The following is an 18,592-nucleotide window of genomic DNA, read 5'->3' as shown; positions in this document are numbered from 1 at the left end:
TGTACCACAGTGTTTTGTGATATTTTAATAGAGAATGGAAATGTTTAAATACAGAAATTGTGACACAATTATAATGTACAATGAAACACTTAATAAAATAATGAACTACATGTAGATATATTCCTTTAAAGAGGATAATAAGCCATTGTAGACAGCAAAGGAAATAAAAGGTAGGTTAATTTTTATATTCATCAGTATTGTTTTACTGAGTAATCAGAAGCAAAATTTATATGGGTCAATAAATCATCTTGTGTCTTGTAATTTTTATATGAGTTTCAGTTTTAATTGATTAAGAATATATCACTGATGTACTGTCAAATTTAATCACTGTCAGCAATAAAATGATAAAATGCAAAAATTGTGAGAAGATTGGCATTGAATTTAAGAAAGGGATACTTGGAATGAATGCCAAAATTCTCAAATCTACTTCATCTCCGATACCGATACAACAAAAATCTATGATAATGATTTTATTCAAGAGATTCCCAACATACGTGCGACACATATGGGAGCATATACACAAACTGACTGTACACGAACGGGGTGCATACGGTATGTATGCGGGCCTCTAGCCACCTGTAATGAATGGACGAGGTCGTGGAGATTCGTTCCACCCACCTACCTTGCATACATTGAAGTGCTCCGGTGTCAGAGATTCCACAACATCTGAATCCTTCGGAGAAGAGCTGGATCCCACCCCCGCCGTGAGCCCGTCCAGCACCCTCACAAGACGTTTCATTTTGCTTAATTTCTCCACGATTGTTCCTCAAGAAATTGCCATATCTCCACGATATACAGTCCACCTCTCCATCGGCCCGTTTGGAATAAATCGCGAGAAAAACAAGCAAGATGCATACAGTCGGGCAGTGCTGTCGATCGTCTGCTAGCCTACGTAAAGTCACTTTAGTGTGTAGACGCACTTACCGCCGGGATGAATTTGCGTGTAAGTCTATGCACAAGTATGTGATGCACATCAACATATTACGAAGGTTACGGCTGGGAATTCTGGGTTAACCTTGCGAGCCAATCCCGGATGTGAATCTGCGCTGAATAATCTCTGCAAAGGTCTCCGACAGGACGTCATATTTTCGCTAATTTTCTATCTATTTCGACGTCTGGTGTACCTGAAAAGGCAACGAAGTGAAAATCCTGGTTGATATACACCCTGATTATTGTAAATTCGACAGTGCCGTTATATCATGAAATATTTTTTCGCTTGGGAAAATTGATATTCTGACGTGTTTACATCGGAAGGACTCCCTTTCCCTCTCTGGTAGGTATTTTGCCGCGCGGAGTTTAAACAGGCGTCTACCGCTACGGTCCCGCGAACTGATAATTGTGTTTTGCTTCTCATTTGGCATATCTGCTATGTTTGTTTACTGGTGTTTGGTAAAACAGGTTATGGATGAAAGTAGGAGAAGAGGAGGAAGGAGTAGAATAAAATAAAGAGGAGAAAAATTGAGGTGTAAAAATTAAGGAGGAGAAGAAGACGGAGTTTGAGGAGGATCAGGACTTTGGTGAAGAAAATGAAGATAAAATGGGAGGGATAAGATTAAGAAAGAAGGAGAAGATTCATTAAAGAGGAGAAAAGGAAGTACTGGGGTTGACCATGGTGGGGGATAAACTTGGATGAGAGTGGTTAACCCCTCTTTTATTATAGGGAAAGAAGTGAGATTCTTTAATAACGATTTAAAATAACTTTATAAGGAAGGAGAATTATAATTTGTCAATAATCAAAATATTTCTTTCATTTGTAATTCATTCTGTAGATAGAATGGTAAAGGTCCTCTATGACTTCAGTTCGAAGTACTGGTAACAGTAATGTTTCCACACATCGGTCGCTGAGAAGAAGGCAACAAAGTCCACAATGGCTGGAACCATCAAGAAATTAGATGAGACGGTAGTCAACAGAATAGCTGCTGGGGAAGTCATTCAAAGACCGGCAAATGCTCTCAAAGAAATGATAGAAAACAGGTAAAATGCTCTTTGTGTCATGATACACAAAGAACAGACAGGTTGATGGCATGTACCATTGAACACACTCAAAGTGAAAGTCAATTCAACATTTATTTCCACAGGTATAAGCATAATGCAATTCTAAAAATCACTGGTGTACACTGCCAACTGCGATGGGGGGGGGGTTCTTCCCCCCCCCAAAAAAAAAAAGAAAAAGAGAACAAAAAAAATCATGACCAAGAAAACAGAAAAAAGGAAAGAAAAGGGATAAGGGTGAAACCAGTAGCGGACCGTGACCCGGACGAGACAAAGCATTGGGGGGGGGGGCTGCATTGTCTGTGAACAATGCTGTACCCCCCCAATGCTTTGTCTCCTCCGTGTCACGGTCCGCCACTGGGTGAAACATGATACACATGTATATAATTTTCTTAATATTTTGTCAAAAACTCTCACAAACTTGGATTTTGATTAAAAAATGTCAAAATTTATTTTTAAAAATTGATTTTACGTGATGCGCCATATGGAGCCCCCTCAAAATTCTTGGCTTATTACGCCACTGCTAAGAGTTATGATACAGTGGAGGTAGCAATTCAGTAAGCAGAGCTTTTAACTCTTCATGCGTTACGTTCGCATTATTGCACATCCGTAGGCGTGTTTCGTTCGCATTTTTGCACAACCACACATTTCCCATAGACGTCCCCTGTCCCATTGTTTTTGGAACAATTGCATGCCCCGGAGCGTGACTAGCTACAATGTATAGCCTGGCGTTTGTGTATACCGTACATGTGTAGCGATCGATCAATGGCGCGTGCGACATTAGTTTAGCGTTCGACGGATTATCGCAGTTTACAAATTACAGAATCGTTGAGTTTTCCCCAAAAATCAATACATCCTGATCACAGCCAGGAAGTTCATTGAAAAGGAGAAAATCAAAAAAGCCCTTCTCACAAACAATACCATGGCCAGGTTTATTGTTAGGAGTCTGTGACTCATGGCACAAATTTTGTTGGAAGTATTAGGAGAAAGCATTTAGAAAATGTAAATTACTATACATTTTTCCATAATTTATCCAATAAATTTATATACGATAAGAAAGCCCAGGAAACACTCTACAAGTTTGCTACACAACATTTTCTTTCAAAATGATCAGATAAAAAGTTACGGCACTCTAAATAACAGAGTGTATTATACTGCGTAGAGGGGATCACGCTAAAATAATGCAACACACAGGGGGTTTATAGGTGAACGCATGAAGAGTTAACAAGTGTGCAGTGACATAGAGACAATCCTGAATTTTACTTTACCTTTACCTTTTTCAGTATATCAACAGACAAATGAATTCATGCCCGCTCCTGAAGGAAAGAAACAAAAAATTTAGACATCATGAACCATTAAAAAATTGAATTTTATGTATTCTTTATCAGACAACAAATAATGGAGAAGCTGCTCATATATGTCATCATAAATCAAAAAATTAAGTTCCAATAAGTTTCTTAATCTTTTATGGATTTTTTTAGAATCTTTACAATATTTATTATTTTTTCTGGTATTAAAGGACAAGTCCAAAAACTTGATTTGAATAAAAAGAGAAAAATTCAACAAGCATAACACTGAAAATTTCATCAAAATCGGATGTAAAATAAGAAAGTTACAATGGCATTTTAAAGTTTCGCTTATTTTCAACAAAATAGTTATATGAACGAGCCAGTTACATTGAAATGAGAGAGTTGATGACATCCCTCACTCACTATGTCTTTTGTATTTTATTATATGAAATATGAAATATTGTTATTTTCTTGTCATTGTCATGTAAAATGAAGTTTCATTCCTCCCTGAACATGTGGAATTCCATTATTTTAACATTTTGTGCTTCAGGCAAGGAGGTCCTAATCGTCAAATTCGTAAAAATTGAAATATTATTCAAACAATAAAAAACAAAAGAAATAGTGAGTGAGTGACATCATCGACTCTCTCATTTCAATGTAACTGGCTCGTTCATATAACTTTTTTGTTGAAAATAAGCGAAACTTTGAAATGTCATAACTTTCTTATTTTACATCCGATTTTGATGAAATTTCAGCATTGTGCTTGTCTGATTTTTTTCTATTGATTCAGATCAACATTTTTCTGAGGTGGACTTGACCTTTAAAACTTCTCTTCCGGGTGAAACTCCCCTTAAAGCAGATCTCTTGTCTGAAACACAATAAAACCTGAATTGTTTACTATATGGAGAGAGGCGATAAGATCTACCATGTACCCAATCTTATCCTAGTATTGAACTATCAATGTCACTTCATAAACTAGTATTGAACTATCAATGTCACTTCATAAACTAGTATTGAAATATTAATGTCACTTCATAGCGGCAACAACAATTTCCCGCCAGACTCGTGAGCTGAAGAAGTGTCCCGGATCGGACGTGAAACTGTTCTCCGTTTCAAATTAGCAAGTCCAGATGATCAGATTGATTTCTATTTGTAATTTCAATGTCACTTTATTTTGATATCTTATACTGTGAAGCATTACTGATATGATTTTTCTTATTTCAGCTTGGATGCCAAGTCAACTTCCATTCAAGTTACAGTCAAATCAGGAGGAATGAAACTACTTCAGATACAAGACAATGGGACTGGTATAAGGGTTAGTCAACATTTTTATAATAATAGTAATAATAATAATAATAATGGTATATTTACCCAGGGTAGCCACTTCAGTTCCGAAAACTGTTCTCCCAGCGTGCCCTGCTATTATTAAATCCTGGCTAAGCTAGGCTACCAATTCAGGCACACACAGGTTTTTGAGGAATTATTTCCTTCTGGTACCCATTTACCTCACCTGGGGTCTGTTGCAGAAAGATTATAGAACAGGGTTCAATTGACCTTGTAGGCACAAGTCTTTGACTCATCAAAATACTTTATTTAAAAACATTAAAAGGTCTGAAATTTAACCTTTCCCCCGAAATGGAAACCAGCTTTTTGTAGCGGTAAGCAGGAATAGAGATGACTTCCCATTGGATGGTCAGAGTTTGAGCAAAGCAATTTTAGAAATGAGGGGTTTATGAATTCATGTTCCTCATTTGGAATCTATCAATTATATGGTAAACAATGATTGGGCATTGAAGAAAACGTAAAAGTAGCAAAAGTCCCCAAATCATGCGTTAACAGGAATTGCAAGAAATTTGAATTGCAATGGAACCCATATCAAGTACAAACTTGCATTTAATGATTTAGAATTGAATATAAATTTCTTTAGCTTTCCCTTTGCAAACAAAATCCATTACTCCGGAAGGAAAATTGTTAGTCATATCAGTGGATAATTTTCCTGGTATTGCATCTGAATTTGTTCCATGTGTAGCAGTCTAAAAGTATGGATATTTTTTATTAAAACAAACATTCTTTTATGTAGCAGGTTTTGTATAAGTCTGTACAAAACTTAGTTGAGAACTTTTCTCTTTTGACCAAAAGTGATAATCAGGTCAAAATAATTTCCTGCATGTCTGTACTGCAACTATGATAACAATCACCTATGGCGATTAAAAAAAATAATTAAGAAATATATCTCCTAGATGGAGGCAGACCTGATGCAATGTACTGTCTCTTTTACGAACCACATTGGAAATAAAACTTTAATATTTGCAATTGATTGGAAGTTTTTAATGGATGGATTAATTCATACTTTCTGTTGGAAGAATCATACAGGGATAACCAGTTATGAATTTAAAATTTCTGTAATTGACTTTTGAACCTTAGATTAACTTGCAACTGATTAAAAGACTTGTGATTGATTTAAAGACCAGGGTCCCATAACACAAAGGTTAGCGATTGATCATATGCTTGATATTTACAATTGATTGTACATTATATTCAATGGAAAAATGTTCTATGATCATTGCTAAACTTTGTGTTAAGCGCCCCAGTAATTGGATTACAATTTGGTTGCAACTTTTTTTTTAATGGCCAATGATTTCTTCATGTTTAGAATATCACCTCCTTCAGGATCAATTTATACCTTGTCATTATTTTTTTGTTTGGCTCATTTTACAGAAAGATGACATGGACATTGTGTGTGAAAGGTTTACAACAAGCAAGTTGAGAGAGTTCAATGACCTTACTAGCATCAGTACATATGGCTTCAGAGGAGAGGTTTGTATACCATTTGATGATCTTTGATTGAATATTGATTTTAAAGCAGATACGAACCAATAGCGCCATCTCGAGTCCTCAACTACTCATACCTGGCCATTTTCCTGACCCATAATGCTAGAGTATTCTATGTTACCAAGTAGCAAAGCAATTACTTTTCCTCTCAAAACATTTTAGTTTCTCTATACAAATACAATTACAGGTCAATTTATTCTCTGTAGTTTTAGAAGATATCTGAAAAAGTATATTTCAAGACTATGTATTTATAACACACAGTCCATGAGAGACCACACACAGTTTCACTCTCCCATTTAATTTGTTCATTATTCCATAATTTTTTAGACTGAAAATCATGTACTGAAATCATTACAATTTGGAATCCTGTCATTGAAAAATTGAGGTCGTTTTGGGGCCATGAAAAAGAAGAAAGGAGAAAGGAAAAAAGAAGTATATTTGAGTAAAAAGATGAAAAAAGGAAGAAAAGGAGAAAGTGCATGAAAGAGTATCGAAAAGAGATCTCTTGGTGATGTTACTCCAAATGAAACTTTTATTTGGAATCCCACATTTCTTCCCTCTGCTAGATTTGTATATAGACTAAAATTGAAGTTTCAATAGCCATTATCCATTTTCCATTAAAAAAAAATAGTTGTCTAGGTGAATTCAACATGAATTATCAAAATTAATATCCACTTCAGATCAAAGATCAATATTTCTATAAAAAACTAAGAAAATGATTCAGGTGAATGGGAAGATTGATTTACATTCTATCCTAATAATTTCCCATGTTTCTAAGTACTTTATGGAATATTTCTCAGTGCATTTCAAAGAAAATATTTATGCTGGATAGGGTGTATTTTGCAGATATAATGAATGTACCGCCATCTACTTAACATAAACCTTACTGAGAAATTTTTTTGTATGTGTTTTTTTCTCCCATCAGGCATTGGCTAGTATCAGTCACGTTGCTCATGTTACCATAGTAACAAGAACAGAGGATTCTAAATGTGCTTACAAGTAAGTAATCACAGCATTTGGGTGTTTCGTAAAGCTGCTCGTAAAGATATGATCGATTTTGCTAACGACTGGTGATCGTTTCTTGTGGAAAAATAATACACACCTGGGTCCCATCTTACAAGAGATGCGATCGATCCGATCGACGCAACTATGGAAAGCCAGCAACGTCAACATCTAAAATACATCTTTGTTCAAAATATTTTATAGAATTACGTATATTCATACACTCACCGTTTTCTTAACAATTTAGATTTAGATTTAGATTTTATTCATTTTCCGTTCACAAAGCACAACAAAATCAAACAATACATAGTCAAATTCAAAGTACATCAATCGAAATAAGGTATAAACAATGAGAATTAATGCAAACTAAAGTAACTTTGACTATAATAACTATATAAAACAGAACGGAGGGGCTTGCCAAGAAAAGCGAAGCTTGTATGGGAGGCAAGCCCCCGTAACTTAGTTTCAATACGTATATTACAAAACTATAATATAAAGGAGAGACGGAAGACAGTTTAAAAGGAGGCTATACAAAATATCGAAGGTAACAACGAAAGAGTGAACCAAATTAGAATAAATAATAATAGTAATAACAATAAAAATAATAAAAATAACAACATGGTTACAATAATTGTGATTATGAGGGAAGAACAGAGGCAAATATAGGGAGAGAGGGGGTGCAGGTACAATTGGAGGTGCAAAGAAGAGCATGGCAGGTGCGGAAACAGGTAGCAGGCAAGTTGTATGATGGGAGGAAAAAAAAATTGTATATGGTTTTCGTTATGTGGTAGATTGACTTGTTTGTGTAAAGTATTGGCAAATAAGCATCTTTTTAAGGTTATGTTTAAAAATTGTGATGCTTGGGGATTCCTTAAAGGCGTTGGGCAAGGAATTCCAAGATACAGGACCAGAAAAAACAAAAGAATTTTTTGCAAGTAAAGTTCGGGTTGGAGGTAGGTGATAAGAGTTTCGTTGTCTTGTAGGATAATCGTGTACAGAGGAGTTTTTGCAGAACATAATTGAAAAAATTGCGGGGAGATCATCTTTATTTAGTTTGTACATAAATTGGCCGAGTTGGAACAGATATATATCATTAACTTTAAGGATTTTGTTTTCAAAAAATAATTTATCTGTGTGACATCTGAAATGTGTATGAAATATTATCCTAAGTGTTTTTTTCTGTAACAAAAGTATCCTATGTAATTGTGTTTGAATTGCACAACCCCATGCCAAAATACTGTAATTAATGTATGGTAATATTAAGGTGTGATATAATGTAAGTAGTGTACGAGATGGAAGAAAAAATTTGAGCTTGTTGATAATTCCAATATTTCTTGAAATTGTTTTGCATATATTATCGATGTGTGGTTTCCATGACAATTTATTATCAATAAGTACACCCAAGAATTTTGTTTCAGAAACATTTTCAAGGACAGTGTTTTCAAAAATGAGATTGCCAGGCAAACTATTTACTCTTACTAAATAACATGTAATTGGTCTTTTGTAAGTTCAGTGAGAGTTTATTTACCTTGATCCATTCAGTCACATGCATGAGTTCAGAGTTAACGATCCTAATAAGTTGGTTTATGTTATCATGAGAAAAGAAAATGTTGGAATCATCGGCAAAGAGTATGAATGAAAGTAAATTTGAAGTTTTGTGGATGTCATTGATGTATGTGATAAAAAGAAGAGGGCCTAGTAAGCTACCCTGTGGTACCCCGCATGTAATTGGAAGGTTGGATGAATTGTGATTATTTATTGATACAAACTGAGTCCTATCTGTAAGGTAGCTCTTGAACCACTCCAAGGCCTTCCCCCTAATACCGTAATGAGATAGTTTATGCAAAAGGATTCCGTGGTTAATGGTGTCGAAGGCCTTGGAGAAGTCCAGGAAAATACCGACAGTATGACAACCTTTATCAGTGGAAGTAGTGATTTTGTTAATGAAAGATAAAATTGCATGCGAGGTGCTGTGATTTTCGCGAAACCCAAACTGAAAGTCCGAAAAGATATTGTTTATTTTAAAGAACGTACTGGTTCGTGTATGGACAAGTTTTCAAGAATTTTTGATAACGAGGTGAGCAATGATATGGGACGGTAGTTGGAGACGAGCTGATTATCTCCTTTTTTAAAAAGAGGGACTACTTTTGCGATTTTCATAAGATTGGGTACCCTTCCTGTGTTCAAAGAAATATTAAAAACATGCACCAAAGGATCGACGATAGCCAAAATAATTTTCTTAAGTAGGAAGTTGGAAATACCGTCAAATCCCGGGCACTTTTTGGACTGCAGACTGTTAACAATATTTATAATTTCTCTTGAACTTGTGGGATTAAAAAATATGGAGTTTGGGTTTGGGTTGTCGAGAAAATTATTGTAAGATTTGTTAGTTTGAGGAATTTTGCTTGCTAATTTGTTGCCAACTTGTGAAAAATATGAATTAAACTCTCTTGCTATTGTCATCAGTGGTTGTATTGTTTGATTTTATTTTTGTAATTGTAGAACTCCTCTTTTTATTGTTTAATGCCCCATTGATGATTTTCCATGTGTTCTTCATATCATTTTTGTATAGATCGAGTTGAGAAGTGTAATATTCTTTTTTCGCAATACGAAGTAAAGATGTAAGAGTGTTTTTATATGAAGTGTACTTGTGGCGAGATGTATCACTTGGTTTAGTTATGTATTTGTAATATAAATTGTTCTTGCGGTTGATGGATCTTAAGAGTGATTTAGTAATCCAAGGGTGGATAGGGATCTTTTTATAATTTGATCTTCTGTTAGTTGTAAAGGGAACATGTGTATCTAGAGAAGATGTTAGTAAGGTAATAAAACAGTTGTATGCATCGTCAGCGTCCGAGGAGTCATATACAGTAGACCAGTCTGTTATGTTTAAATCATTAATCAAATTGGTTATGTTGTCGTCAGTTATCTTTCGGAATGAATAATTAAATGTTTCTTTATGGAGACTTTTATTAGTAGATAATTTGGCAAAAATTGGAAAGTGGTCGGAGATATCACTAAGAATGATACCAGCTTTATGATTTTGTCGAATTGTATTACTGAAAATGTTGTCAATTATAGTGGCCGAGTTATTCGCCACTCTTGTCGGCTTAGTTATAAGGGGCAAAAAAGAATGTGATAGAAACATTTCAAGAAACTCTTGCGACGTGCTATTAGAGTTGCAATTTACTAAGTTGATATTGAAGTCACCCATAAAAAAACAATCTTTATTTTTCAAAAGAGGATTTAGTAGAATTTCATTCAGTTTTTCTAAAAAAGCATTTGCATTTGAATGTGGAGGTCTATAAAATACACCTAGCATAAAGTTTTTACCCATCGGATTTATGATTTCAACAAAAAGTGTTTCTAAAACATCGTTAGATATTGTCATGTTAGCTATAGGAGTATAATCGTATTGTTGAGGTATGTAAAGTGCGACACCACCCCCTGGTCTTCTTGTTCTATTATTAACAATCAAATTATAATTGGGGAGTGAAAAGAGGGAACATGGATTGTCCGAGAACCATGTTTCAGTTAAACCAATGAATGACGATTGCGGAAACTGGTTGTTATCTAGAAATAACTTAAGTTTATCAAAATTTTTGCTTGCACTGCGAATGTTTATATGGAGAAGAAAGGGGTTGTCCTCCGCTTTATCTGACGTAACGAATGATTTGAAATGTTGTTCTGTGAAATATTGTGATGTAACAAGCTGCCCGCATTGATCATTGGAATCGAAATTGTAATTAAGATTAGCGGTATTGTTATTCATAAAATTTCATATGTATATATCGTATTTGGAATTTTCATGATTATCTAATGTTTGAGAAGTGCCACGTTGCGCCGAGAGAGACAACAAGTCATCATTGTTCAAGATACTAAATGGAAACTTAGTCAAGTCAGTCATTAAAATGGGAGGAATTAAACAATAGTACCTAACGAATCGAATACACTATGCCATATACTTAACTACCTTTAAATAATTTACAAAAAAAACAAACAAAAAACAAACAAAAAAAAAATTGAAAAAAAATTGAAAAAAAGCAAGAAAAAAAGGAAGCAAAACGTAAGTGAACAAAATAAGAAAATAATATAGACAACAAATCTTCATCCTGTATCCGTCTCTCCTGTAAAATTATGACATAATTAAATCAAGTGAGGATACATAAGTACAAATAAGAAAACCGTATACTAGTAACCAAATACAAGATTTAAGCCTAAATGATCGGAAGAAAGCAAAAGAGATCGATCAACCATCAAGCGGAGACAAAAATATTTGTTTAAAATACTTGAAAGATATTTGCATGTCGGCAAAGACACATGGTGCATCGGAGCCTCGTAAAACATATTTTTCACTTATGCTTGAATAAACGTAGTACATGGGAAAATTAACAGTATAGTAGAAGTCATGTGATCTTCGACCAAGAAATTATTGATTACCAATGTTAGATGCTTAAAGCAAGATCAGCATGTTTTGCATCGAATTGAATATAAAAACAGTAGGAGTAATATCGAGCCGATTTTTTTCATTTGCAAACCATACTTTTTAAAAACAATATAAATAACACGATTTAGTTACTCGAACTGACGGTGTGAGGTTGCGTAAGCCGGGTCGATACAGAAAAATATATTACTTCAAGATAATAATTCAAGAAAACAATATATGATTCTGAAAGCAAACAGCTGGGTGTTTCAGAAGGGTAGCCGGAGCTACGAACGGCCTACGCACGACTGGCAACCCTTTATTGAGAAAATCAGCAATTATGAGGGGTATAAATGAATAAATAATAAATAATGAGGGGTATATCCGTAGAGTTACCCGGTGGGAATATCAAAAAAAAAAAAAAAAAACGTGAAGATAGTGCCACCAGTCGCGCGCGCAGCCGCGAGCAGCCCACGGACAGCCTTATGAAATGGCTCCCTGAAACAAAGTATAAAAAAAAGAAAGGTAGTTCAGTTAGGCGAAAACGCCGAACGTGGATAATCCAGGTGTACAATATTGACTAACTGCATTCAACCAACACAACCGTAGAATTCCGATATAAAAAAATTACTCAAACTTCAGAATGAATATTATTAAATGTAAATATATTGATATGACATCCAAGGTAGCATCTCCGGAAATTACGATTTATAAATAAATATGAGTGCGTCTAGTCAGAAACTTGTGCTATTTTATTTGTTTAGATACGCACTGATAAATCAGTTTCTCAAGCTCAGAGGGTTGGACTCACTCAGGCGTCAACATGATAGGAGATGTGTTTACAAATTACATCATAAAAAATTGTGCATGAACATCCGGTAATTGCGCAATAACAGGTAAAAAGTTTTGATTTTAACTGTCATTGAATGAAATCGGATTAACCGACAAAGTGCGACTTCATTCAGATCACTCTACAATGCGTATATTTCCAAAGACAATAGATTTAAAACCAAGAAGCATCACGGAATGATCACGGAAACATAAGGCACGATGTATACCAGACCATGCACTCACGCTTGTAAATTTGTGAACTCAATTCCTTGCCAATCGGCAAACATATTGTTATGCGAAGAGATAAAATGAGGATAAATACGCAAAACGTATATATGTCTATGCACATTACTACCAGGGAAAATTTAGTAAAACTAAAAACATCAAGTTTTTACATTTAGTCGAAATGCCAGAGCCACAGCTTAATTGGTAACTAATTACTCTATCAGGGGAAAAAATGGGACATTCTCATTAAGGCGGAAAATTGTGGAAAAGCATCCCTATAATATGAACCACTCTCTGATCGACTTTGCTTACAAAAATATTGACAATTGCATGAGAGAGAACCGGAATATGAAGCAAGCATAACATGAAAACGTGACTGAATTTGCAATTGAACCTAGCGTTGAATACAAGGGGTTGATAACAGATGAATAAAATATATATATATATTTAGTTCAGTACCTCAAGCTATGGGTCGAGTATGAATGATTGTTGTACACAAAAAATCTTTGTGGAAAGCTACAAGAGTACGTTGAAGTCAACAGTGCAAGATGGAACCCTTAACATTCGAAAACGGACTCCCACAAACAAATAAAACCAAAAACTGCAACATGCCAACGGCTGTTACCATTTCCTAGATAAACCAAAACAACATGATGATAACTCAAGAAAGTGTTGCATGCCGCTCATCACACAATTGAGATCTCTGAGCCCACGGACAGCCCGAGGAAATCCCCCCCCCCCCCCCGAATACAAATTAAAGGGGAAATATGTGCTAAATTAGGGGAGATCGCCGAACGTTCATGGTTCCACATGTACAAGGTTGACAGGATTAATTCAATATAACAACTATAATTCTGGCATGTCCCATCGCAATGTCGATGGAGTGCGTCCAGCCGGAAACATAAAAACATAGATCTCTAGATGCGCATTCGCTCAGAGGGAAGTATGTCAGGTTGGACTCACTCATGCATAGGCAGCAACAAATGAAAAGTGTTTTAAAGAGACAACATCACCAAATGTGAGAAAGTAAAAGTTTTCATTTGAACTGCCACAGGCATCAAATTGACTGATAAAACCTTTTCTTTCTATAAAGATTGTTAATTATATTTTTTTTATATAAACAACCATGAAGGATCAAGGAACATGGAAAGTAAGGCACGGTGTACCAAACCAAACTCGTTGTAAAAAAAAAAAAAAACAGTAACTCAATATGTTAAATATCCAGGTACAGTATGATTTTCAAAACTATATCATATAGGAGCTCATCTCTTAGAGTAGCAACTGCATGAAGAACTATTATTTTAAGACAAAGGTTGCAAAAAACCCACGTTTTGAACCATTTTCTTGTTCAAATATGTTAGTGAAAAATATGGAGAAGAATACCCACTTCTCCCAAGCTTGTTATGACAAGATTATCTCAGTTTGCAAAACTTTGTATACAATTCGGCGAGATGGAATGAAGTATAGACATAACAAGAGGTATTTAGTAACTCCAATAGTAAAACGAAAATGTAGCTTATAATAAAAAACGATCGCATCTATATACCTTAAAGAAACGAATATGATAGATTCAAATCAGATATGACACTGAAAGCATTAAGCTGAGGTGGTGACAGAGTAACAATGCATACACTCCATTGCCAAAATGAGTCGTGAAAGTGACATCAGGAGGTTTAACTAACCTGGTTGGTCAAAAGAGTTATTACTCATTACTCCTCACCGGTTGCTGAATTACGTAAGACATCGTGGGATGGGGTCTCAAAATTATAGGCATCTCCTCCACGGAGGCGCCACTTCCCGGCGTAGAAACGCATCCTCGTACCTTGGGCATAGAGCGCCTGAACTTGCTTAGCCCATTTGCGCTTTTCTTGAAGATCTGCGCTAGTAAGATCATCGATGATGAAGAACTTCTCATTTTTTAGGACATTTCTTGCTTTCTTCATCACTTCAACCTTATCGCGGTAGGATAGGAGCTTTACAAGAATGTGACGTGGTTTTCCAGCAACTTTCCTACCATCGCGGTGAGCACGCTCAACATTCGCGTTGATGCCGAAGAGGGATCGTAGCTTTTCTTCAACTAACGCGATGCAATCTTCACTTTGATGAGGTTGGGCGGCTGCTAGAAGCTGGGAAGATGATCCACTGTCGTCAAGACCTGTCGTTGGCTGGAATTCATCGACCCCGACAAGACGAAGGTTGTACCTTCTCGAAAAACGTTCGCTCTTGTTCGCGGCTACCTCACCCTTGTCGGCGTCGGCGCGGAGTCTGGTTACCTCTTCATCTAAGGCCTTTAATTTTGCTTCAAGGCGGCGTTGGTTGTCCTGGAGATCGTTAACCCTTTGTCTTTCAAATTCAAGGGAAGCTCCGAGAAGAATTTCAACTCCCTCAATCTTTTTCTCGAGACGGCAACCGCCCTATCAAGCATTTCTTCGAATTTCTTTGTGATAAACGAGCTGTATTCATGTTGGAATGCTTGCTCGGGCGGAGAATCGCTGGCGACTGTTGTCATGGTGATGACGTCTCTGGGAGTGGCTGATGAGTGGCTCTGGTTCCCAGGATTGGGACTTGGGGTTGAATTCAGAGCTTGTTCCTCGGCCGGAGCTTTCGGCGAGAAAGGGTTTGGTCTCTTGTAGCTGGATTTCTGCACTGCTCCTGGTGGTAGTCCTGTGGTGGGTTTTAAGCCTTTTGCTTTCTGTGATTTTCTCAGATCATACGACATTGTTATTCCAAAATATGAAGTCCGTGGATGTGTATATGTCCTAGGATTATAATACGTAGGCTTATATCCGGATCAGGAGCAGATTAAATCCTCAAAAGTTATACAAATCGGGAGAGACAGATTTACGTGTTGCCGTTACGAAATCGCCATGTTCATAAATGTGCTTGACAATTCAGTGTGCTTCTCTCTGTTTTCAAAGGACTTTGAGGCATTTTCCAAAAGAAAAAAAAATTATGACATTTATGGATTTCCATATACTTAAGATAGATAAGATCAACATAAATCTTTGTAAGACGGGGCTAGATTTTCATTGGTGTTGAGGTAATTCTAAGGAAGGATCGCCATTCGTTTCGTAAAGTCGCTTGTAACTTTCAAATAACTTTATGAAACTCCCACCAGGCCCTGTTGCAGAAAAGTTATTATTATGTTAACCACTCAAATGTGACTTCCCTGGATACCTGATTGTGATTGGTTGTTGAGTTTTGTTGCCATAGTAGTTACCATCATATGGCAAAGGTATCAAGAGCATACATTTATGAAACAGGGCCCAATAGGAGGTTTTATTTATATGCTCATTTTTTTTCTCAAAAGTACATGATTTTTCTATAATTTGTCCTTTTTTTATTTTAATGGAAAATCATACTTCATTGAGAGAAATCATCTTTATAAAATATTCCTACTTGAAAAACATAGTTGGATGAATGTAATACCAGACAACTTTCAAGTAACAAAATTTTGTGTCTTTTTCCAATCATGGCAACCTGAACCAATGTCTTTAATAATTTTGTTAAAACCATGGTGAGTCATATGTGTGTTTCATTTTTTTTTTTTTTATCTGAGAGATCAGTGCACATTTTTTTTAACCAAATACAGTCTTGGGGGAAGAAAATACAGTTTCGGGGACCAAAAAATATAATTTTTACATTCCCAGAAGGTTTGCAGGTCTGTATACTGGGATGAGCAGTGTGATGCAGCCAGGGAAGCATTCTATAACAAGTTTTGTCATTGATTTTCGATATGACTCAAGAAGTCAGGAATCCTACTTCCTAAACAGATGTATATTTTGATTCATTTTATAGGAAGAAGGTACAAGTTATGGTAGAAGAAACTAATCTCTTCATCTGGACTAACATGTACTTTAGTGAAATGGAAAACAGTTTCACATCTAATCCTGGACACTTCTTCAGTATTGGCAGGAAATTGTGGTTGCCACTTGGTGCCAATGCACAGTCAATGTTATTGTCTTTTGTTTCTTTCCTATCTGTTAATGATTTTAGGGGAAGCTTCTGTGATGGTAAGCTAAAGGCAGCAGTCAAGCCGTGTGCCGGTAACAGAGGAACACAAATTACAGTGAGTAGATATACTTTCATCACCAATGATATGAGGTGTTTCACAAAGGCTTACAGCTGCTCAATGTCCTAACATCAAAAAAGATTATTACACTTTAACTCAATTGGAATTACAATCCTGGGTTTTGTAAGGACAACAAACTAATGAAGAGTGCAAGAGATGGAACTGCTGTCATTCCAATTGGTAGTTTAAATCTTTGAAACAAATTGACCCATTGCATAATCGAACAAGGTTTTTCCCCGTCTTAAGCCTACATGTATGGGTATCACAGAATTTGGTAGTTAGGTTAATCCATTGCTTACTGGAACCAGGTGATCACTGTACAAAGCCTATGGGAATCACAGAATTCTGTCGTGAACAGCTTAACCCATTGTCTTCTTAAAGCTGGTGATCCCCGTACAAAGTCTTTGGGAATTACAGAATTCTGTAGTGAACAACTGAACCCATTGCCTATGGAAATTAGGTGATCCCTGCACAAAGCATGTGGGAATCACAGAATACAGTTGTCAACAGGTTAACCCATTGCCTATGAAATCCAGGGGATCCCTGCACAAAGCATATGGGAATCACAGAATACAGTATGTCACAGGTTAACATGTTGTCTACTTAAACAAGGTGATCCCCGTACAAAGTCTTTGGGAATTACAGAATACAGTAGTCAACAGGTTAACCCATTGCCTATGAAATCCAGGTGATCCCTGCACAAAGCATATGGGAATTACAGAATACAGTTGTTAAAAGGTTAACCCATTGCCTATGAAATCCAGGTGATCCCTGTAGAAAGCCTATGGGAATTACAGAATACAGTAGTATGTGGGTAAACCCATCGCATATGAAAACCAGGTGATCCCTGCACAAAGCATATGGGAATCACAGAATACAGTTGTTAACAGGTTAACCCATTGCCTATGAAATCCAGGTGATCCCTGTAGAAAGCCTATGGGAATTACAGAATACAGTAGTATGTGGGTAAACCCATTGCATATGAAAACCAGGTGATCCCTGCACAAAGCATATGGGAATCACAGAAAACAGTAGTCAACAGTTTAACCCATTGCCTAAAGTGATCTCTGGTGGCAGTGTGGTTTATGTGGTCGGGCTCTTGCCTTTCAATTAGAGAGTAGTGGGTTCAAATCCCAGCCATGGCATGTTTTTCTTCAGCAAGAATTTTATCCAGATTGTGCTGCACTCGACCAAGCTGATATTTGGCTGGAACAATTCCTAGAATTCACTAAGCACTGGAATAGTAGCAGAAGGTAAAGCCTGGGTATTATAAATTGCACCCTTGAATAGGCAACTTCATTAACAATTCCTAAAAATTATTCTTATATTATTATCCCGATGAAGCCTATGGGAAGCAAAAAAAAATCTGAATTCAACAGTTCCAAAGATTTATCTTAAGAATGAATGTTTGTATGGTATCCTGTAGGTGGAAGATCTCTTCTACAACGTCGCTACGAGAAGGAAAGCACTGAAGAGTGCAAGCGAGGAGCACAACAAGATCTCAGAAGTCGTCTCCAGATATGCTATTCATAATGCTGGTGTGGCCTTCACTCTTAAAAAGGTTTGGTCCTCTCTCAAAATTAGGAAACATTTCTGGTGTAGTGAATGAATTCTTTCTATACTAGAGCTTGCATTTAGTTCTAATGATGGTGTACCGTATTTGGAATTTTGATTCCATAATGACAGGTGTATCATTTATCTTTCCTTGTTTAGACTGTATGGCTCTTTGATTTTGTAATGGATTTAATTTCTATTATGGTTTCATTTCATTTCCTTTAAAAATTATTCATCCTGTTTGTGCTTCATTTATTTTGTTTTTAATCTAAGACTTTTTGTTGAAATTTCAGAAATAATCTGTGCGGAATATCTAAGCAGAATCCAATACTGTGTTAAATATTTTTCTTCTCTTCATGCCTGTGTACACTA

The 18,592-nt window shown here is 36.1% G+C and overlaps 1 protein-coding gene across 1 annotated transcript in view; it reads left to right on the top strand.

The window, feature by feature from the left end:
• Positions 1-748: 748 nt before the first annotated feature.
• Positions 749-18,592, top strand: part of LOC121414402 (DNA mismatch repair protein Mlh1-like) — a 34,235-nt gene continuing 16,391 nt past the window's right edge. Inside the window, exons 1-7 of the mRNA XM_041607564.1 lie at positions 749-1,273; positions 1,770-1,974; positions 4,506-4,596; positions 6,000-6,098; positions 7,039-7,112; positions 16,591-16,663; positions 18,093-18,227. Of these exons, the coding sequence (XP_041463498.1) occupies positions 1,868-1,974; positions 4,506-4,596; positions 6,000-6,098; positions 7,039-7,112; positions 16,591-16,663; positions 18,093-18,227 (579 nt within the window). The 5' untranslated portion in view covers positions 749-1,273; positions 1,770-1,867. The remainder of the gene's footprint in view (positions 1,274-1,769; positions 1,975-4,505; positions 4,597-5,999; positions 6,099-7,038; positions 7,113-16,590; positions 16,664-18,092; positions 18,228-18,592) is intronic.

Source organism: Lytechinus variegatus, chromosome 4, assembly GCF_018143015.1.
Source record: "Lytechinus variegatus isolate NC3 chromosome 4, Lvar_3.0, whole genome shotgun sequence".
Classification (NCBI taxonomy): Eukaryota; Metazoa; Echinodermata; class Echinoidea; order Temnopleuroida; family Toxopneustidae; genus Lytechinus; species Lytechinus variegatus.
The sequence above is the reverse complement of the archived record's forward strand: the minus strand, read 5'-3'. Positions and strand labels throughout refer to the sequence as shown.